The sequence below is a fragment of the Ornithodoros turicata genome, chromosome 3 (genome assembly GCF_037126465.1).
Source record: "Ornithodoros turicata isolate Travis chromosome 3, ASM3712646v1, whole genome shotgun sequence".
NCBI lineage: Eukaryota > Metazoa > Arthropoda > Arachnida > Ixodida > Argasidae > Ornithodoros > Ornithodoros turicata.
This window is the reverse complement of record NC_088203.1, coordinates 95031941-95054550: the sequence shown is the minus strand read 5'-3', so window position 1 is coordinate 95054550 and position 22610 is coordinate 95031941. Positions and strand designations below refer to the sequence as shown.

Here is a 22610-nt window from a genome sequence, read left to right as displayed (position 1 = left end):
GAAAGAGAGCTCGCCGGAAAGCGTGCTCTGCCGCAGGTACACTTTACGTAAGGCGAAGCCAACTTTACAAACTGTCGTTGAAGTTAGTTCTGCCTAAAATTACTATTCCTCCACGAATATTTTCTGCAGACCAGCACAATGTAAACTACTGTCCCGTACATGGCTATATGTCGACTCGGCAATGATGTATGCAGATTTGTCCTCTTTAGTGTAGTATCAAACACTTTTTTTTTGTGCTTGTCTTTTGCGTGCTTGGTAGAACGCTGAACAACTTGAGGCATGTTGACATGATAGAGCGGTAGAAGTCTGCTTTGGCAACCTCTAGATCCTTACTTGAATGTGGTAGAAACAAACTTTTGATCCCCAAAAAAGGGTTACCTACAAAGTGTGACGTATCTAAATAATCTGGTGAAAATTCGATCCAATAAAGAATCATTCTTCTACCGTGAAATTGAAACCACGTCACTAGGGTCACAATAAAGCTAATTTGCTGAAAATGCTAATGACGAAAATAATTCTTTGTGCGCACATATTTCAGTTGCAGCGCTGAGAGAAGAGCTCCTATACTGCAACTGAATCAGTTTATGGGGAGCTACAACGAAGACAGTGACACAGTTGGATATCAACTAATACGCCCTCCAAGCGCTGACATTGACACTATAAGTGTCAACTTTCTGCTAGACATCGTTTCCAAATGGACGGCATTACTGTTGCCTTCTCTTGTCATTTAATCTCCCGACGACAAGTCATTAGCCTTACGGTATTCATCTCGAAGCCGATATTGAAAAAAATTATGTACACAATGGGTGGCGCGTTCTTGTAGTTTCCGACACGTTCGAAATATCCAATGCGACCTCAGGTGAGCGACGCTAACAGTTTTCCTTTAAAACAAGATTTTTAATGGATTGCTTTTGCGCTTCCAGCACAACTCCTTTGTAACACTTCTGTTTTAAGTCTCCTTAGCCGTTCTGCAATCCATCTGTTGAGAAAGAGGAAGGCATGCACGAGATCAAAGGAAAATAAGAGAACAGCAACACATCGCAGTTAGATGATCGAGAAAACAAACAAAGTCTACCTAAAATAGCGTTCACCGACTCTTTCGTCGTCCTCGGGGGCCAACGGACGGGTGCACATTATTAGATTTTTCGCATCAATGCGAATCAAATTTGCTTCATTGGCCGCCAGAGGCGTGACGCAATCGCTTTGAAACGTTCGACACGCACGAATCAACTGCGAGTACTACACCGTGATTTAGTTCCGGACCAATCAACGCGAGTGAGGCAGAAGGTAGCGTGATGAACCCTGGGGTTTATGACTCTTGCATCTGCCCATGCAAATTGAACTGACGTTGACGGGGGTATCGAGTCATCGGGAGCGCCTGTTGTGTTTTGATTCGTTTTTCGTGTCGCCTACGACCGCGTTAGATATGCACCTTCCTAGCGCTTAAACTCCGCGACTCGTTGGATGGGCAGTTAAAAACATCTGGCGTCATTGATGAGACGATTAATTTTGTATGCGAGAAAGGAGCATTTAATGGAAGGGCGATTCCGGAGGCATAATCGTAAAAAGAAAAGCGATGGAGAGGAACATGTAGACAATGTAACATGACTTGTCTAACCTTTCTCTATTGTTGAGAACGTATTACTGTTTCGAAGCGATAATTAGCGAGATGTTGACTAAACTAGCGTTCTTTTAATTGGGTAATGTTTCCTCACATTGTGTCGTGGCACTGTACTGAACGTTTTATGTGTTGTAGGACTGAAATTTCTTGTAGTTCCAGTGATATTGACGCAATTATACTAATGCATATAGATTACATACTTTACATATTCACTAGGATCAGGTTAATTTAAATGTAACAATCTTAATTGAGCACGATACCCCTAGGCTGCTATGATATTTCTCGTTTTTAAAATCTTGTAGGGCCACGAGGAATTCGTCACTTTGCTCTGTTCTTCACAACCTTGCTCTGTTTCTATTTCACGGTTCTACCAAGTCCGTCCTCTGGTTCAGTTTATCAACCACATGACTGTGGTCACGTGACTGTCACGTGGTAGCTGTAGATCGGCTGAAAATTCAGCTTGTCATTTGTTGTTTGTGGGTATTTTTTGCTCAAGTGTGTGCGGGTAAACATGTTAATACCGCAGTCAAACGGCACAACTTGAGGCCTCAAACGTCACGGCCGTTAAGAAAGGTCTTATTCTGTCGTATGCTGCCAGACGGCAACGGCGAAGACCAGTTTATCATAATGCCGTTGATTGCTCAATTTGACTACAATAACAATACCCGTTGCTTACTTACATTCTTGGGTCAACTTTTTGTTCTTCTCTTGTACTTGTTGCTTCGTTTTTTTATAGCTCCGATGTTTGCGATACATCGTTAACCTGCTGGTAAACAGCGCCGCGCTTTTGGCACTGCAAGTTCTGTTATTTCCTTCTGATCATAAACGCTCTAGCCTCCGCTTCCGTCCACGAAGCCATTCTTTTTTATTTTTAAATTTGAAGCTAATCGCTAAATAGTTTGCAGTGATATTCAGTTTTGCCGGCAGGACAATAAGCGTGCATGGGCGATTTATTTATTTATATACCCTCAGAGCCAAGAAGGCATTATAGAGGGGAGAGGTATGATACAATAACAAGACACTTATCAAAATGACATAACACAATTACATGTGTGGCAAGTACATGATATTATATGAAACACGTATATGTAATACACAAATGACACACAATATTACACAAATAAGTAATACACTAACATGAAACAAATGTAATACAAAACAAGAAACATATGGCGTACGTAAAGTTGAAAGAGTTAACAAAACAAATCGGTTAGTGCGTCCTTAAAGTGGAGGTATCCCGGATGGTGACGATGTTACGGGGAAGAGAGTTCCACTCCCACGCTGTATGAATGAAGAAGAAATCGGAAAATGACTTTGTGTTGGTGAAATGAACCCGTTCTTTCAGGATGTGGTCGACACGGTGTGAGGTGTAATCTGGTGATGAAAAGTAGGTGGACATCATTGGGCCGTTATGGTGATACAGTTTGTGGATCAGAGATAAAGGAATGACTTTTTTCTACGAGAAGAGAGCGGCAGTAATCCCAGATATCTTTTCATTGACGTGACACTTGCTGTTCGACAGTAGTTTGACAAAATAAAACGTGCCGCGCGGTTCTTGAGAGATTCAAGCACGTTGATAAGGCTATTACTGCCAGAGTCCCAGACGGAGACCGCATACCCCTTTCCTTTCTGCTTTCAAGAGTAGGCAGTACAGGGGCGTCGGAAGGTGGAGGCAGAGGGGGTGCCCCCCCCCCTCCCCGAATTTTCGCTCAGAGGGTCCCGACACCCCATTTTTTACCCGTGTTCGTCGTCCGAGACAGACTCCCTTTCGGCTCTGTTACCTCGCAGAGTAAGAACAAACACACGTTTAAAAAGTATAGGTCTAAATTCACCCGAATAGGTACCATCCACCCAATCACCCTTTGTGATACTGTATGAGCGGAACTGCTGCGCGAAGAGGAGCGAGACGTCATTCAGTAGCCTTGCTTAGACGATACCAGGAAAATCGTAGATTTCACTCCAGCAAAGGAGGTGGACGTGTTTTTGATCATTGCAGGGAAACATTCGAGGCTAGAAAGGGAAACTCTTATCCTGCGGCGAGGAGTCTTCACCTTGTTCGTTGATGTGCTCGTTGACACGTGTATCATAATATTATCTTTGCCTGAGCCATGGCCGGAACACTCGACAGAGCCTTTTTAGTTCAGCAATAATGATACCATTTGCAGACGACAGTGTCATGTTCAATGTGGACACGTGTGCGTAATAGTGGTTCTGCTTGGCCTTTGTTGGGGCTGCGTGCATGGCTTTCTGGCGCGGCGATGGCCCGCGGCTACGAAGCAGCAATTCCAGGAAGAGCGACGGTCACAAAGAGGCACGTTGAAGGTCGCCACCAGATTTCGTCCAGTTGGGAAACAAAGCCCAAAGTAATTCCCTTCTGGACAGAAAAGCGAAAGGGCTGAAATTGAGGGTAGCTGGCCTTGGAAAGTGGAACGGAGACACCGTGAATAGAGAGGACTGCGTGGGAGCGTCGTCGCTTCTCACGTAGGGAAAAAGGGCCGCATCCTTTAAAAGCTGCGCGTGACCTGGATTAAAGGAGAGCGTCTGGAGGAGTGAAAGTCGACGGTTTAAGCCTCACTCTGCAGCACAGCCTCGGAGACCGACCTGCAGCTCCCGCATCCTGAACCTCTTGAGCCCGACCAGACAGTGTACCTGAATCAGCGTGCAACCGGTGGCGGACCCACCTCAGTGAAAGCTGCGCGCAGAACGGCCCCGACACAGTTCAAGAGCCACTCTACGATCAGCATCGTGGGACGTCGCCCACTGGATGTAAGTCGAAACGCACGCAGTTCGCAACATAAGGTTAGGTAGTACCGTAAGGCTAGACAGTGTTCGTAGAAATAAATTGTTGTCAACCCTGTACCTCTCGTCTGGACTCTTCGTCTCACTCAAAAGCGAACCCGATTTTGTGCGACTACCTCTCTGGAGGCCGCGGTCGTCACAACAGAATTGCGCTTTTGACGAGAACAAAAATCAAGAATACAGGAACACGCCGCCGCTCGCTTACTTCTATTTATCTTATCGCACTTAATGAGGCAATTGATCAATATTTCAGTTTGTGCTGCTCAAACGCCAATTCCTTTTTCTCCTCAAGGTAATCAAGAATGCGAGGTGGCCTTCCCATATGCGTTACGCCCTGCATAGTCACCGGCTTGCATGGACGGGTCGTTTCTAATAAGAACGTCAATGGCTCCTCGAGGTTAGGTCGAGTTGGGTTGGGTTAGGTTAGGTCTCCCCCCAACTGCCGTGAGGGACTTCCGACGCCCCTGCTTTTCTATCTCCGTTTCTTCCCGAAGGCCTTAGCGCTGCCATCTGTCATGACCTCTGCAGTCTCTGTTTCTGTTTACGGCCTTAGCACTTGAAGGCCTTTAAGTGTGCCCGTCTGACAGGGGTATAACACCAACTGTAGTTGGGGTCATATGTCATTGGTTCAGAAACAGCTGGAAGCGCCCGTCTAACACGAGGCTTGAACATCCTTGTTCAGCGCTCATCAGCATAGAACATCACCAGATTATAACTTGGGCAGGTTGGTAAGTGAACACATTTTTGATCACAAATTCTTGGTTCGCAGTTCAGAGCGTGTGTTGCGTGTTTATGTTGTGTCGTCCTTCTGCTCTCCCTGGCTCTGAACGTTTTACCGCTTTAAACTAGAACGTTGCAACTACACAATCCTAAACCCATGTGGTTTGTAACGAAATCGTTTTCCACGAAGTATCCGGTGAGGATTAAATCGACCGTCGCCCAAGACAGGAAGCAATCCTACCCAGAGAGAGACGGATCATTCTGTGCAGGAATGGGTTTCGATTGCTGCTACTCTCTGTTGAGTGCACGCCCCCCCTGGAAACGCTGTGACTCAGACGGCCACCCTCTCCCTAAGAACAACACTGGGTGGGAGAAGGAGCGAGGAAAAAAGAGTGCCTGATTAAGGGAAGAAGATTGACAGCTTGTTTTCAGGGCGGACGCGAACGCGCTGAATACACACAGCGAAGGCTGCAGACTTTTAAGTGAACGCCCCATAGAGTTTGATTAAAAAGCGGCACAGCAACACTGAAGTGGGAAGCATTATCGATCAGGCACCGAGGGCAGTGAATGCCGAGGATGTTCCTAAAGGGCGGCTTCGGATTTGCAGGGGTGTGACTTGTCTTGGAGTGGTGCCTGCCGACTCGATAATTCGATAGCTAATAAGGTTTTTCCTCAGACATTTCTTGATGTTCTTATCTTTGTTACTAAGGGATGCATCTCAATACCATAAAATTTCCTTCAAAGTTTGTTGAGAACTACACAGTCTTGAAACAAAACTTCACCGCATAACACGCTCCCAGCCAACCACCTTGAATGACGTTGTCATCTCCCCTGCAGTTATGCTAATTGTCACGAAGGTTGCGTTGGCGGTGATGGAGATTGACGTATAGTCTGCCACGCTCAGGCGGGGAACGTCACGACTATCGCGGTGGGGGTGGGGGGGAAGGTGGGGTCCTGGGCCGACTTCACAGGGAACTGTGCCGACATTTGTCTTAAAGTGTCTGTGGGAAAAACCAGGGTAAACACCCAGACAGCACACCCGGCGCCCGGATTCGAACCCGGGTCACCTTCCACACTCTTAAAAATGAACTTCGCCGCATAGCACGCTCCTAGCCAACGATAACCTCGAATGACATCGTTCTTGCCCGTGATTTGCGGCGAAGTTCATTTTTAAGAGTGCAGCCTCGGCGTAGAATGCCATCATCGCACGCTCTGAAAACAGAGCTTCACCGCATAGAATGCTTCTAGCCGACCAACATTCCGAATGACAACGTTATCTCTCTTGATTTGATGAAAACGGTGGACGTACGACACTTTCGTGGCAAGTATGAACTGCATAAGGCCACAAAAATGGCGTACGTCCCCCCCCCCCCCCACTTCTCAGTTTTCAGGGAAAATAACGAAGTCATTCGGGATTATGCTTGGCTAGGAGCGTGCTATGTTGTGAATTTTTAAGAGTGTAGCCACTAGGCAATGGGAGCTCGAGCAGTTATGTTAACAGTCACAAAACGTCGTCAGGAGTGAATGTCCTAAACCTAAAACTAAAGCATAACTAGGCATGCGCATTTTTAGCACTCACTCAAAAGCAGTCACTCGCTACGTATATTTATTTGGAAAGGAGTGAGTCGCTTTATTGAGCGCCGCCAGGGCAAGAGTTGTAATGAAGCGTCCGATCGCCAGTCAACACAAGCCCACACTGGCCACCGGTGGCTGCAATAAATGGATCACACAAACCGGCGGTCTCAGAGTGGCCCCAAGGCACAATGTGCCGTCAAAGGGGAACAAGAAAAGTGGGATCTCTCGGGGGATTAGGAAGGATCCGTCCGGGGATTACCGCTGCCTTCCACCTACTCGCTCTGCGGGGCAAGATTTTCCTTTTCAATTCTGGCATTTCTTGAGGCTATTGCACTGTTGTCTGGTTCGCGGACATCGACAGTTTGCATTACCGTTCTGAAACAGTCCCACGGGAGCTCGGGGAAAAGGTGTTTTCTTGGGTGCTAGACGCTTATCTGTCGTCTCTGACGGAGCTCGCTCAGCTTATTCGCATTGCTTAGTTTTTAAAAGGCATCGCAGGCAAGTAAAGAATTCAAAAAGGGGCGAACTCTTCGTAACAGTAGTGAGGAGAAGATTGCAGGATGAGAAGGTCGTGGGTCGTGCACGTTGGTATTATTCGCCAGTGAACACTTGCGAAGGAGAACAGTGTAAATTGTTTTATGAAGACCTTTGTTGTGTAATTCAACTACACGTCGACGACGTGATAAATTCTCGGAATCCTGTGTAACATTGTAAGAGCGCTCAAGAGTTGCGCGAAGATGATAGTGAGGAGGGCTTAGTAGCGCTGAGTATATAGTCTCGTAGTTCGTTGCAACGGTGGCGCCGATGGTCCCGTACCAGTCGTAGTGCGCCTGCAGATACCTCCACCGCAACGTCATTAGTGGTGCTGAACATTGGCCAGGGTTCGTCATCCACGTACGGGGGTGAACTGCACCGAAAAGCATACAGAAATCAGAAATTCATTCCAAATAGGAAAGGTATTCATCAGCGGTAAGTCGTGCGGATAGCTTGGTTAACCATGCATACAATGAGTCTTTGACGAGATTCCTTGTCATCTCTACAAAGCATTATTGGAAAACACGCTTGAAGTTGAACAAGTAGTATACAGAAGAGGCCCAGAGGACAGGAAAAAGGACGGCCGGGTCATAGCTTTCGACAAGGAACATAATTGAAACTAGAATAGTCAGCCGGATATGTCTGCTGCTTGTCGTTGTCCATACTCAAGTTCAAGCTCCTGCTGCCCGCTCATATTGACTGGTAGTGAAAGCATTATTCACTGCAGCGGCTCCACGAGGAGCACGATACGATACGATACGATATATTGACAGCCGAATTTTGTAAACTGCAACGCGGAACCTAAGTGCGCCAAGTCTTTCGAATGATACTTCATAGGTTTTCCCAGGACACCACAAGCACCAGCAGGATCGAAAAGCGTGATTACGACCACGAAGGGAGAAATACTAACCCTGTTTTCGCAAAATGAACCCACGAGGTGATAATGTCGGCGCTTAAAACTTTGTCTTCACGTGTAGCAGAATTCTTTGTGTATGGTGCCGCAAACAGGAAATCCAGATCTTCGTAGTGCGTGGTTTCATTATGCCCAGTCCAAACACTCCAGGAGGGTCGTTCGTTGACGACGAACATGTACACCTGGAATATGTTCAGGAACTGCAATCGCAGAACACTTTCCAGTCCACGCGCCTACCTGGTTTCTTGGCTTTGTGTGCTTGCCCAGGAACTCCGCAAAATACCGCACCGGGCAGTGGAACATCAAGTCGCCGTAAATACGTTCCGCTATTGTGGGTGCCTTAGAACTCGTAGCCCTAAAATAAATCACGGTTGTTAGATTGCTAGTACTTGTTTGAGCTTAGCCTGTGCGTAGGTGTATGACGTCGCCTATACACACCACTTGGAGTCATTGGTGAGGCCCTTTATTGCAGGCTCCAAAGTACTGAATCCTAATGCTCTCATGGCCCTGGGGAAGTCATTCGCGAAGAAATCTTCTAATGTATGGCCCTTCATCTTGGCGATGGCCTTTTGCGTCTCAACGGGCTGTATCCCTTCGTTCCATACGGTTCCTATTAGTACCTGCGCGTAACGTTAGAAAATTTGTTTCAGGCAGTCACCAAAGCTTCCGACACACCTTCGCGCTGCGTTTCCTGACTGTCCCAGGAGACATTGCCCATAGATACTCATATGCGAACGCATGCGAAAACAAAGAGTAATACGTCATATCTAGTGATATCGAAGTCGAATTATTTGTTCGAAAAAGATATGTCCGTCGCAAAGACAGTTGTCGCACACTCCGCGTGCCCACAGCCCCGGCCTACAAATCGCTTTTTGTGTGGCCAGCCATACCAGGTCGCTGTATGAACATACTTAAGTAACAGAATGCGCTGAAAGGGCACACAGGGCCTCTCAAGGCAAGCGCGGGACCCGGTGCTGTGAACGATGCGAGACCTAATACAAATTTGATGGAAGCAACAAAAAAAAAAAGAAAAAAAGAAAGAAAGAAGAAAAACAACATCATAGCCAGAGTTGCGTTTGCGCCATAAAACACAAAATCATCAGCGACGAAACAACAAAAATGTTCCAGCTGTACGATATATTTACTTTTGTGTACTCTACTTGATGGCCAGTTTTCATATGAGCATACAAAACTGTTGGTTACAATACTATAAGATATGAACACAGCGTTAGGTACATAGTTAAACTTACAAAGGTATTTACCTTTGTGGCAAACTCTGAAATGATATCTGATACTCGATCGACAGCATTGCGTAGCGCACTGGATACTGCGTTAGGCTTTCGCTTTGGGGAGCTATCTTTTCCGCTTTAGTCCGCGATGTTCGCCCGAAGCGCGGGGCATCTCGAGGCACGGGCCCCCGGGTGAGCGCACCAGCAGCACGTGCCTAGAGACTGTCCTGGGTGCACATACGTGACTGGCAGATTCAGAATTTGAGTGAGAGGTTACCTCAGAGCACTGGACAGCGACGGAAAGATAAATCGACAGAAGCGAAAGGCTACAGACAATCTGGTACATTTTGATATGGGCACCGAGAGACACGGGACAATAAGGACGACACAAAATAATTGTGTTTGCAAAATTGTCACGCGTAGTCCTTATTGTTCCCTGTCCTTTGAGCCCCTAGTTCAACGAAAAGATACCCCTGCAATTACATCTGCTGCTGTGCACTGCGCGTTTTCAATATAATATCGGGCACCATTCAGAGACGCGGTACTCGTACCTGAACACCCTGCACTTTGCTCCTGGCGAGGAGATCTGCCGGGAAATATGGCAGCAGGGGGCTCAGAAATGTGGGATTAAAGGCCTCTGCAGAAGAGTTTACAGCATCCTTGGGGATTAATTCGGAGACACTGACAGATTTGAGGCACTCCATGGAAAAACTTGAGTCTGCGCTGCAGTTGGCTCCCTGCGCTACTTGCATCAGGTTCGCATTCGCCTGAAACACAAGCAAGGTCATAAGTGGAGGTGAACACAGATATCAGTATCCGCGGTATCCGCACTGAACCTGCGGTTCTACAGTTTTCACCACGTAACACACTGAATGCCAGCCACTGTACAGAATAAATCAGTTATCATTCCTGATTTGTGGAAAGCGCTACACTCGCCGAACTTGAACAGAATGTAACTTCGCCGCGTGGCACGGTACTAGCCAAGCATCATCGCGAATGACATCGTTCTCTCCTTTTTTTTTTTGAATAAATAAGGCTTACGCCTCTTTGTGACACTTACGAATTTATGTTAATTGTCACATAGAGGCATACACAACGCGCTTTCCATAAATCAGGAGAGACAATGGTATCATTTTGTACAATGGCTGGCCTTCAGCGTGTTATGTGGCGACGTTCTGTCCTAAGAGTGAGGCGTACGTCCCTTCTGTGACAAGTATCATAACCGCATAATTGTCATAGAAAGGTGCGCGCCTTCCGTTTTCAACAAACCACACTCTTAAAAGTGGACTTCACCACATGACACGCTCCTAGCCAACCATCACGCCGAGTGACGTCTTCTTCCCCTGATTTGCTGAAAACGGGGGCCGTACGCCATATTTGTGGCATTTGCCAGGTAATTTCGTGCTGAAATGACGTCAGCGTCCTCGCTTCCGTGTCAAGTGCCTCACAGGTTCCGATAGGCAATGTGCTTTGTGATCGCTGGTTGTTTAAAATTCCTAGTGTCCCAGTCGCTTCTGAAGCTGTATGCACTCTAAAAACAGAACTGCACTGCCGTACGCCTTTTTGTGGCAATTTAGATATACGATAATTGCCACAAAAAGGCGTACGCCCACCACTTTCCTCTAATCGGAAGCGATAACCCTATCATTCGTGGCAGTGGTTGGTGCACGGCGTGCTATGCGATGAAGTTGTTTTTAGTTCTGCATTTTTTATTTTGAGCTGCAGCTGAAAATCGCTGCTTACACACGTGGTGTATGCTTGAAGTTTGGTTGTTGCAGCCGTTATATTCTCTTCTTCTTTTTAAGTGTTGCATTAAGTGCGTGCTTGCGTGCGTGCGTTTATGTACACACGCAGAAAAACACAGTCTATTATCAGGTTCTGGCAGTCGCGCTTTACCGCTTTCTAAAGATGTTTCTATACAGCCAGGCACATCCACCTCCAGCACCAACCGCGTGCGTCGTATGCTAGCGTAGACACGGAAGTCGACCCTTTTCCCACGATTCTTAGAACGTACTGGTCACCTATTGCCACAGAAACGGCGTACGCCCCCGTTTTCATGATATCGAAGGATAGAACGTTGCCATTCCTGATGATGGCTGGCTAGGAGTGTGCCATGCGGTGAAGCTCTGCTTTTGGAGTGCAGGGGAAAGGACACGTTGTCAGTCGGGGTGATGTTTGCTAGAAGCCTGTTATGCTAAGTTCTCTTTTAAGAGTATTACTGCATTATGAGGGGTACCATTCACAGTTCTGCAATATCAGTTAAGAGCAGAGCAACGCAACGGATGACACTTCGGATTCACTAGGTACTCTCAGACTGAGTTGCAGGTGCATTACGACGGCGCAGACACTTACTTATAGATGTTTGTTTGCGGATGGTGACGCCACTTGCGCACGGTTCGAAGGCGTTCGATTTCCATCCGCCAACAAGACGCACGATATAACCAAACCCGCGTACACCTCTGTCAGCACCCAAATACGAATGATACGCAGTAGGGGTGATAAAAGAATGGAAGAAATTAAAGACTACATATGCTACAATACGCTCGGAAGCATCAAGCCTGAAAGCATAGGCGAGAAACAGGCAGAAGTCTGCAGTCTGGTTGACTTATCTCTACACACTGAGTGTAAAACCAGCACACATGGTTTTTAAAAATCAGCACAGATGCATGTTTTCATTGCATCTCACGAGTCGTTTTGACATCACTCATGTAAACTCTTTTGATGAAACAGTGTAACTGGAAATATCTTGATGAAAAATTCGCAGAAATCCGCTCATACTGCAAGGCTTTCAAACCTGCGCGCAGCTCTCCTCCCTAAAATGTGGGCCACGTCCACATTCCTCAAAATCCTGCTGCTTCATTGAAGAAGCATGTCGTTCAGCCCATCCAGATATCAATAGAGGCTCGAAGAGCTTTTGTCCTTCCTATTGGATACGTATTTCATGCATAGAGTTTCCGCTATTCTCAGTATACCTTCCGATTCAATGTGATAGAACTCTTACATGCAGAGTATTGTCTCTTAGAGGTGCAAGTGGCGATCCTGAGTGCAGAATATAGCGAGGCAGCCATTTCAGCTTTGGAGGGTTGATGCCGAACAGCAGTATGTTAAGTCCGATGGAGGCAGCTCCGGCATCGTGTCCGACGATTGTAATGAGGTTGGGATCGCCGCCGAAGTAGTGGATGTGATCGCGCACCCACTGCGTCGCCGCCAGTTGGTCGTAAAGACCAGCGTTTCCATGGTCGTCCGAGGAGTCCGAGAGGAAGCCCAACACTCCCACACGGTAGTTCGGGACAACCACGATAATGTCCCCGATGACACTGAGATAACTGAGTATAGGAGAAATTCTAGATATGCACGGCGAAATTTTTGAGAAACAACTGCGTCTTCCCACTCCGAAGGAACTTCACCGCATAGCACGCTCCATTCGCATGGCACACATCATTCCGGGTGACGTCGTTCTCTCCTCGTGTGTGTGTGTGACAGTTCTTTCGTCAATAGTTACACTCTTAAAAATGAACTTCACCGAATAGCACGCTCCTAGCCAGCCATCATCTCTAATGATATCGTTATCTGCCCTGGGGGCTCACTTCCATCGTTCGCGAGCCCACGAGGGGTGGAGCTATCGTTAACACGAACACTTGACACGTTTCACGTGACGCGCATTTTTCGTTAACAGTACAAAGGCGTAATCTCTTGCTCGCGTAACGACCAACGGTGTCGTCTGCCTAACGAATGTGTTCACGTGCTCACAGGCTTCATCGCCTACATGGCTCATGATCTAACGAAGCGCGAGGTACACGTGAACTCGAGCATGGTGTATGACGCGCTCTTTTCGTTAACGTGACATGGGCGTAATCTCTCGGTCCAGTAACGATCGAAGGAGATCGTTTGCCTTACGAGTGGGTCGACCCACTCGTTAGAATGTTAAACAACATTTGGAGATTTGCAGAAACGGAATTTCTACAGAAACTGATATGTATTGCTCCACGATTGTGTACAAAATGACATGCACCCCCTTTCATCGTATTTACACCATTGGTTATACGAGGGCTGCGAGATATTCTCGAGAAGATGCAGATGAAGACGAGAAAGAAGACGAAGAAGTGACAACGACAAGCCATAGACAAACCATAGACAAACCCATGCGAGCTATCTAAACAACCTTAAACAACCCCATTGGTCGAAAAGATTGCAGCCTTGTTGGCAGCTGTAGTTCGTTCATGGAGGTGACATCGAAACATGTATGGGCTCGTAACGAGCGCGATAGCCTCAACGAAGGAGCTAAACGTGGAGCAGAGATTGCGCCACAGAAGAGCGTCGATAAGGTTCTTCGTTTCGTTATTCCCAACGACTCGCCGACGTTGAAGCTGCCAAAGAAAGATGGCGGAAGGGTTCTTCGCTTGGGCGATCACACAAGCAGCTAACTGTGCCCCATGGACGTGATGCTGTCATGATGCCTCTCAACTGGACGAGACAGGTTTTGTAAAGTTGTTCCGTCCGCCAAGAAACGCTGTCCGCACAGTTTGTGAGGACTTGCGACCGTATGCTTCATGCCGTCTTGATAGCTATGGGTGTTGTGATGAACAACAACTTAGGCGAAATGGATGCGTATTGTAGTTTTCGAATTCTTCTCTTTAATGGTACATTGCGGACGTAGTTTTGATGTTGTAATGAATGAAGAGCAAAGCATTCTGTACATTTCCTGAGGTAGATTGTCTTGAGTATACCATAACATTCTTTTGATTCGCGGTGCTAACACGGAATTAAAACGGTTCACTAACGTTTTCCGTTTTCCGTCTCCTTCCTTTTTTTTTTTTTCAAGCTCACTAGAAAAAGGTTTTTATTGCAATGCGAATTTATTTTATGTCTATTGTTTGTGAAGCCCGACAGTAAGGCTGCGCGTCGTACTTCCATGCTCCAGGGAAAAAAATGCATAAAGGTAATCAAAGAAGTGTATGCGTTGAGGAGAAAGGGTAGCATCCTCCTCTTTCTTGTTTTGATACCTCTGATACCACTGCGTCTTCCCTTTCTGGCCTCGGCCTCCCATGTGCCCTAGAACTCCGCGCACGTGTCACCCGACACCATCGTCAGGGCAGGGATATGATTTACATTTTTTTGCGCATTGCTCGACGATTATCCTTACAGTGGCGTACTTGTTTGTCATTATTTTCACACGACTAGCGAGCCATATATTGAGACGGAAAGGAAAAGAAGATGAACGAGCATGGGAACGAACATTGGACCTATTGGAACGGAACGAGCATGAGAGCACGAGAATGCGAGCTGTCGGAACAAATGAAACAGTCCTATTGGTCGGAGAAAATGCAGCCTCGCTGCCAGCCTGCTCTTCGCTCAGGGCGGTGACATCACAACACGTGAGCGTTCGCAACGTGCACAATAACCACAAAGAAGAAGCTTCACGAGGAGCACAGATTGTGGCAACAGCAAAGCGTCGATGAAGTTGTTCGTTTCGTTAGCCTGAACGACTCGACTCGTTCAGCTGTCTCGTCCCGTTAAATTGAACTCGTGGAACGATTAAGCCTCCTGATTTGTTAAAACGTTCATTCCCGTTTTCATTCTGTTGAAGTTCATTTCTAAGAGTGTACAGCAAGGGGTACTCCCCGCTCTCACCTCAAATACGGAGAGAGAGTTACATAATTGTGCGCAGTGATTGGCATTGATAATAGAGCACCGATTACAAAGTGAGAACAACATGTTTTGAACTCTTAAAAAAATTACTACGGAACACACAATACAAGTCTTATAGCCTCAGGAGCTAAGCGCACCACCCTCCGCATCGCTTGTGACCCGCTTCGCTTGTAACTAGCTTCGGTGGCAGATCTTTCTCTAAAAGGTGTCCACTGAAGATCCCAACAGGGGTATAACCCATTTTAATATAGATGGCGCCCTGCTTTAAAAGTCATGTTGTGCCCCTCCCACTCATTCACACAGTGCGCAGCTTGTATGTGGTGTCTGACAGATACTCTAAAAACAGAACTTCACTGCATAGCACGCTGTGCGCCAACCATTGCCAAGAATGATAGGGTTATCGATTCTGATTCCAAGAGAGACGGGGGCGTACGCCCCGTCTTGTCACAAAAAAGGCGTACTCCCCGGTCTCTCTTCGAATCAGAAGCGATAATCCTATCATTCTTAGCAATGGTTGGCGCACAGCGTGCTATGCAGTCAAGTTCTGTTTTTAGAGTGTTTTTAGTTGTACAGATCTTCGCTTGCGCTCTAAAAGCTGAACTTCACCGCATAGCACGCTCTATGCCAATCATTGCCAAGAACACTCTTAGGAATGAACTTCACCACATAGCACGCTCCTAGCCAACCATCATCCCGAATGACAACGTTCTCGTCCCTGATTTGTTGAAAACGGGAGGAGGAGCCTATTTTGTGGCCATTATGCACGGCACAAAATAGGCTCCACCTTCCGTTTTCAACAAATCTAGGGCGAGAACGTTGTCATTCGGGGTGATGATTGGCTAGGTGCGTGCTATGTGGTGAAGTTCATTTTTAAGAGTGAATGATTGGGCCGGCTTCTGATTCGACGAGAGAGGGAGGCGTTCGATATTGACAAAAATTGTGTCAGTTGTGTGAAATTGACACAAAAAGGCGTACGCTCCCCTCTCTCTTCGATTCAGAAGCGATAACTATATCATTCGTGGCAATGGGTGGCGCGGAGCGTGCTATGCGGTGAAGTTTAGCGTGTGTTTAGTTTTTAGAGTGTGGTGCACCCGTTCGCGAATTTTGTAAGGCGGGGGATTTGACAGAAACACCCTGTATGGCAAACCATTATCTCGAATGACATTGTTGTTTCTCTCGATTTGTCGAAAACGGGAGCCTTACACCTTTCCGTTATAATTACCACAGAAAGCCGCACGCTCCGAGCGATAACGTTATCATTCTGTGCAATGGTTCGCCCTCACCGTGGTATGTGGTGAAGCTCTATACTCTTAAAAACACAGCATAGGACGCTCTGCGCCAACCATTGTAACGAATGAGAAGGTATAAAGTACCAATTTGGGCCTGTTAGTCACACAAAATCGCTAAAACAGCATTGACTTGGCATCGCACAGTCACGAATTACCACTGCTCATTAAATGGCTTCCCGTTGAAACGATATCAGCCAATAGAAAATATGTGCTTCTGGTATTGCTGTGCTGTGATTGTACTGCTGTATTCGTTTGGTTTAATCAACAATCCTCATTGTTTTTAGCACTGTTTTAGCAATTTTATTATGAATGATAGGGATCTCTCTTCTGACTCGCACAGACAGGGGGCGTATGTCTCTGGCAGTTGTCGTATATTCAAATTGACATAAGGCGTACGCCCCTCTTCGAAGCAGCAGCGATACATGTATCATTTCTGGCAATGGTTTGCGCAAAGCGTCTTTTGCGGTGAAGCTCTGTTTTTAGAGTGCTGACATAGTTCTCGCCCCTGATGTGTTGAAAACGGGAGGCGTACGGCTTTTTTGTACCACGTATGTAGTACGTAACTGATACAGAAAAGGTGTACGCCTCCCGTTTTCTACAAATCAGGGGAGAGAACGATAGGTTTCGGTATGATGGTTGTCTAGGAGAGTGCTATGCGGTGAAGATCGAGCGTGTTTCGAGAGTGTAGAAATAACATTCTTGCTTCGAAAAATCGGAATGTCGAAACAGCGGTGCCTCTCGTACTAAGGCTTGAATAAAGAAGCGTTTACATCTTGCAGAACTCGAGGTCGCGTGTCACTTACCTGGCATCCATTTCCTTGTAATTATTGGCTCCATTGAGAAAAGAGTAGCCGTAGTAGAAAATCATGACGGCTTTCTTGTCTGCGAGTCCCCTCGGTACCCAAATGTTGAGATGCAGGCACTTCTCAGTGCCGGCTGGGGCGGACTGCCGTACCTGGCCGTCGTACAAGAAAGGCCCTTGTGGGCACTCGCTTTTAAGGCTGGTGGCTTCGACGTAGCTCAGCTTCGGGTCGCCACCGGGGGCCCTGAAGCGGTAGCTACCAGCGGGGTCGACGGCGAAGGGGACTCCAGTGAATACAAGCAGGGGAACACCTGCATATCCAGGGTCGAGCTGAGGTAACTAGGACACGAAAGTACATTCCCGGCGTTGCACAGACCTAGAATGTCTTTGATGAATCCTCTGTACTTGGTCTTGGGCGTGTGGACGAACACCTCCCTCAAGTGTGCGGGCCTCATCAAGCTGAAGACAGCGACTGTCATGAGAACGGCGAGCGCGACGATGCCGACAACTGCAGCGAGGAGGCACTTGCGCATTGACCTGGAAAGGCACGGTCACGAATTACTGCACATTATATGCTTTCACGTTGAAACGATATCAACCAATATATGTGCTTCTGGTACTGCTGTGCTGCGATTTTACTGGTGTATCCGTTGAGTTCAATCAACTGGCGTTGATGCGATACTCACTAACCTAAAAGGAATCTTAGTTCGAACACCGTGACTACACTCACACCGTGACTACACCTACATCGTCATCTACACTCGTGTAAATCAAGTTCCACCGCATAGGACGCTCCTACACTCTTAAAAATGCGTTTCACCACATAGCACGCTCCTAGACAACCATAATCCCGAATGACAACGTTCTCGCCCCTGATTTGTTGAAGACGTGAGGCGGAGCCTATTTTGTGACACTTATGCTGTTCATAATTGTCACAAAAAGGTGTACGCCTCCCGTTTTCACCAAATCAGGGAAGATAACGATATCATTTGAGATTATGTTTGGCGATGAGCATGCTATACGGTGAAGTTCATGTCTAAGAATGTAGCCAACCACCACCTCGAATGGATATCGTTATCTGATCCGATTTGTTGAAAACGGGAAGCGTACGCGTTTTCTATAACAATTATGACACGCGTAAGTGTCACAAAAAAGCCGTACGTCTCCCATTTTCAACAAATCAGGGCCAATAACGATATCCATTCGAGATGACGGTTGGCTAGGAGCGTGCTATGCGGTGAAGTTAATTTTTAAGAGTACTTTTCTTTACTGAACATCGTATGGAATATGATTCCCAAAACAGAACTTCACTACATAACACGTGCCTACACTCTAAATACATAACTTCACCGCATAGCCCGTTGTACGCCAACCGTTGCCACGAATGATAGGGTTGTCGCGTCTGACTCGGAGAGGGGGCGTACGCCTTTTTGTGTCAATTTGGATATATGAAAATTGCCGCAATAAGATGTACGCCCCTCTGTGTCCTCCAATCCCAAGCAATAACCCTATCATTCGCGGTAATGTTTGGCTCACATCGTGCCATGCGTTGAAGTAGCAAATAGTTCTCTAAGTAGCTCTCTTTCTAAGTAGCTAAGATTTCTAAGTAGCTAAGATTTCTTGAAAACGGGAGACGAACGTGCTTTTGCGACACTTATGCTATTATGTTCATTGTCACAAAGCATACGCACCGCGGTTTCCACAAACCAGGGGGCTTAATCGCTTCATCGTCGTTAGGGTCGTTACAAGCTAACGAGTGGCGGGAAATTCAAAAAGGCAGGCGCGAAATTTAAAAAGGTGGGCACGTGATAAAACACGTGCACGGCGCTCTTCGCGCGATACGTGGAGGCCGTGGTACACGTCACGCGCAATGTGTCACATGCCCACCTTTTTGAATTTCCCGCCACTCGTTAGCTTGTAACGACCCTAACGACGATGAAGCGATTAAGCCCCCAGGAGTGATAACAGTATCATTCTGCGCAATGGTTAGCCTTCTGACGTATTGTGCCATGAGGTTAATTGGTTGAGGTGAGCCGTAGTTTTTGGCGGGTCAACACTCTTAGAAATGAACTTCACCGCATACCACGCTCCTGGCTAACCTTCACCTCGAATGATATCGTCATCTGCCCCGATTTGTTGAAAACGGGAGGCGTACGCCTTTTTTGTGACACTTATGATAAGTGATGATGGTTGGCCAGGAGCGTGCTATGCGGTGAAGTTAATTTCTAAGAGTATACCTTTCAAGAGAGCTGTTTAAAAACGGAGCTTCACCGCATCGCACGCTCTGCGCCAACCATTGCCAAGAATGATAGGGTGTTCGCTTCTGATTCGAGGAGAGAGGTACGCCTTTTGCGTCAATTATCATATATCCAAATTGACACAAACAGGCGTACGCTCCCCTCTCCCTTCGAAGCAGAAACGATAACCCCATCATTCCTGGCAATGGTTTGAGCAGAACGTGCTATGCGGTGAAGTTCAGTTTTTAGAGTATAAAGGGCGTAATCATAAAGTTTCTAATCAATAAAATGCAGAAAACCTCTGTCGGTAGATGATTGATCCCCTTCGTGAGCTTTGCCGCTTGCCAGGAGCCAACAAGAGAGCGCTGACCGATCCGCCGACCGAGCGGGTCTGTGCATCGTACGCATACGGCGGTACAGAGCTGATACTCAGATTTTCGGGCGAAGGGCCTTGATCGGGTGAAGGTTGTGGAGCTGCCACGGGAGGAGCCTTGGCACACCATTTTATCGACGGGACGGCGCTCAGCCTCCGCACGAACTTTGCCTGCCCGTCTTCTGAAACGTTCACGCAGAGAACACGCTATAGCCTGCAACGCTGAAACGCCGCTGCGCTTGGGCAGACGAGCGTGCGATCGGCTACAACTCTGTAACTAGGGTGCGAGATTGTCTGCTGCGGCTACCAAGCCTGCAAAGCGGTTACCAACCCTTACATGGCATTTTTCACCTGCCTCTTTCGTTCCTACTAAAATTAAGGATAACGCCTACTTAGAAATTCTCGGAAGTCCGCAATCTTGACGAAAATCTTTCCAGGGCGGAAACGAATTGACACAGAACCAATGTGTTGCCTCTGCTCTCAGCGGAGGAGTAATCACGACTGCTGGAAGCAGGCGGCAGAAAGCAGATATAAAACAAAGAATGCCTAAGGATTTACCAGGATTTACCACAGGGCAGCTAAATGATACTATTGGTACCCTTTTCCAAGGCTGAGGCTGCCAGACAAACTTGCAACAACTGCCAACTGGCGTTTGCTACACACTGTTACATTTCAGAAACTTGAGGTCGCGATATTTACCATAATCACGTAAGGCTAGGCGTTGCCTTCAGCTGTTTCTGATCTATTGTGCCACATAAATATACCAGCATACGAACACGCGCAATCGAATTAAAATAACACCTTTTGTGAAGCTGCAATCACTGACAGGCAAGAGCACTAGGCTATGGATTAGGCTATGCTAGACAAGGCTAGACAGACTAGGCTAGCAGACTAGGCTAGGCTATGCGCTAACGCAGTCTTCAGAACTTACTGTCGCCTTCTTGAGGTGGAGCGAGTTTCACTTCGTGGTCATCAAAGGGTTTCAGTATACCCCGAACACCTGGGAAATAGCAATGGCGTATGCACTGTATTCTATGGAGCAGAATTGCGTATGAGCTCACATACCCTCATTGTTGTTTTCGGCAGCTATTTCCTTTTCTCCGTCCGTTAACCGTGTCGATGGTCCGGGTACGGGAATCATTGATTCCTCTGAAGTCGATGGAATAGCTTCAGTGCTCTCCGATTTTGTGGGTCCGCCACCACCCACGTCTGACTGGTCGGTGATAGGAACTTGCTCCGCTGAAATATAAGTAGGAAGCGCACGAACCAATTAAGCCGCGCGGTGTCCAAGTTAATGGTATTTGTCTTTTGGTCACTGCGAATAAAAATTACATTATATGTTACTCTGCATAAATGAAGCTCTCTCTGCGTAAATTCACAGACGGGGTGCGTCGATTTTTTAAACGAATGAGTACCGCCGTAACTGACATTTCGAATTCACAAGAAACATAGATAGACCGTAGATCGGATACCATGAGAGTACACTCTTAAAACTGAACTTCACCGCATAGCATGCTCCTGGCCAACAACGGGAGGCGTACCCTTTTTTTGTGACACTTATGCTGTTCATAATTATCAAAGAAAAGGCGTTCGCCTCCGGTTCTCAACAAATCAGTGCATATAACGATATATTCGAGATAATAGTTGGCTTGGAGCGTGCTATGCGGTGAAGTTCTAAGAGTGTAGCGGTCCCTTTTGTAGCTTCCTGTGGAGAACCACCCTTAATATTAGCTCGTTCTTACCGCGTACTATGGTGAGTGAAGGCCTCCTTCCTTGCAACGACGCTAGACTGGCTTTTGCTTCGACCTTGTCTTTCGATTCTTCCATAGACACCACCTGAGGAGATGAATCTTCCGAAGAACCGACAGCAAAAGTTAACTTTTCGACTTGTTTGTTGAAGCCCACTGCTTTAGATATGCTTCCTCTTCTGCTTCCCATACCTGGCATCTCAGACGCTGAAGAGCTGCTCTTAATATCATCATCCGAAAAGATTACCCTTGATGCACGTCTTTTGGGTTTCGGATCAATGGTCTTGGAATCGTCGCCTTGGGGTTCCTCTTTAAGTTCATCTTGAACCACAATCCCTTTCAGCGAAGACCTTCTTCTCAGATTTTTGTTGTCCATCCTTGGTCTGAGACTTCAGGAAATGTCGAACAGCTTATAACGCAGCTGAAGAACGCCTCGAGATGCGGTATGCTACGGAACTACTACTTCTTCTTCCACCACTAAGCACAGTGGCCGGCACGGAACAATGACGGAACGTTTGAAACGCTCGTGCCAGATGCTATTAGCTTCTTCTTCTTCCTCCTCTTCCACCTGAAACGCTGGCCGTTATCCACCAAGGGAGTTTGGCCAAGTCTAAGCTATTAGTTACTAACTATAATTGATGAGGAGGATGAATTTGTGTCAACATCATCTCACGATAAAGTTGTGGTTGTTGGTCACCCTTTTATATTTCCTTTCCTTTTTTTTTTCTGCCAATAAATCCCCCCCCCCACTTCATTCACCAAGGCAGCTGCTGGTTCTTCTTCTTCTGCTTCTTCCTCCCCATGGAGAATGGTTACTGCAGGCGGGGGCAAAGAAGCTGAAAAAGAAAACTGTTTCCTCAAACTTTGTGGGCTTGATCCGCCATGGGAGATTGGCCGGGGTTGAGAGTACACTACATTTACACATTTATATTCAACACTTTCAGACATATCTCGGCACACATATCCTAGAAGTCGGCCTAAGACGTACATTCCACAGGGCTTCGGTCGTGAGCTTGCCCACCTCTGTGAGGCCGACAACGGCAAGCCCTTTCAAAACTACCCGACACATTTACATTTAGTAACTTTATGTTATAACATTTACTACATTAACATGGAACTGC

General features: G+C 46.9%; 1 protein-coding gene across 1 annotated transcript; it reads right to left on the bottom strand.

Moving 5' to 3' along the window:
- Window positions 1-7335: 7335 nt before the first annotated feature.
- LOC135388858 (acetylcholinesterase-like) lies at window positions 7336-21992 on the bottom strand. The gene is made up of 12 exons (XM_064618704.1): window positions 21484-21992; window positions 20807-20980; window positions 20673-20741; window positions 19668-19923; window positions 17508-17668; window positions 17133-17442; window positions 12393-12717; window positions 9943-10158; window positions 8601-8782; window positions 8400-8517; window positions 8160-8344; window positions 7336-7622 (listed from the first exon to the last, which is right to left on the bottom strand). Exons 1-12 carry the CDS (start codon window positions 21863-21865, stop codon window positions 7436-7438), a joined length of 2565 nt encoding a protein of 854 aa, XP_064474774.1. The 5' UTR covers window positions 21866-21992; the 3' UTR covers window positions 7336-7435.
- Window positions 21993-22610: the final 618 nt, after the last annotated feature.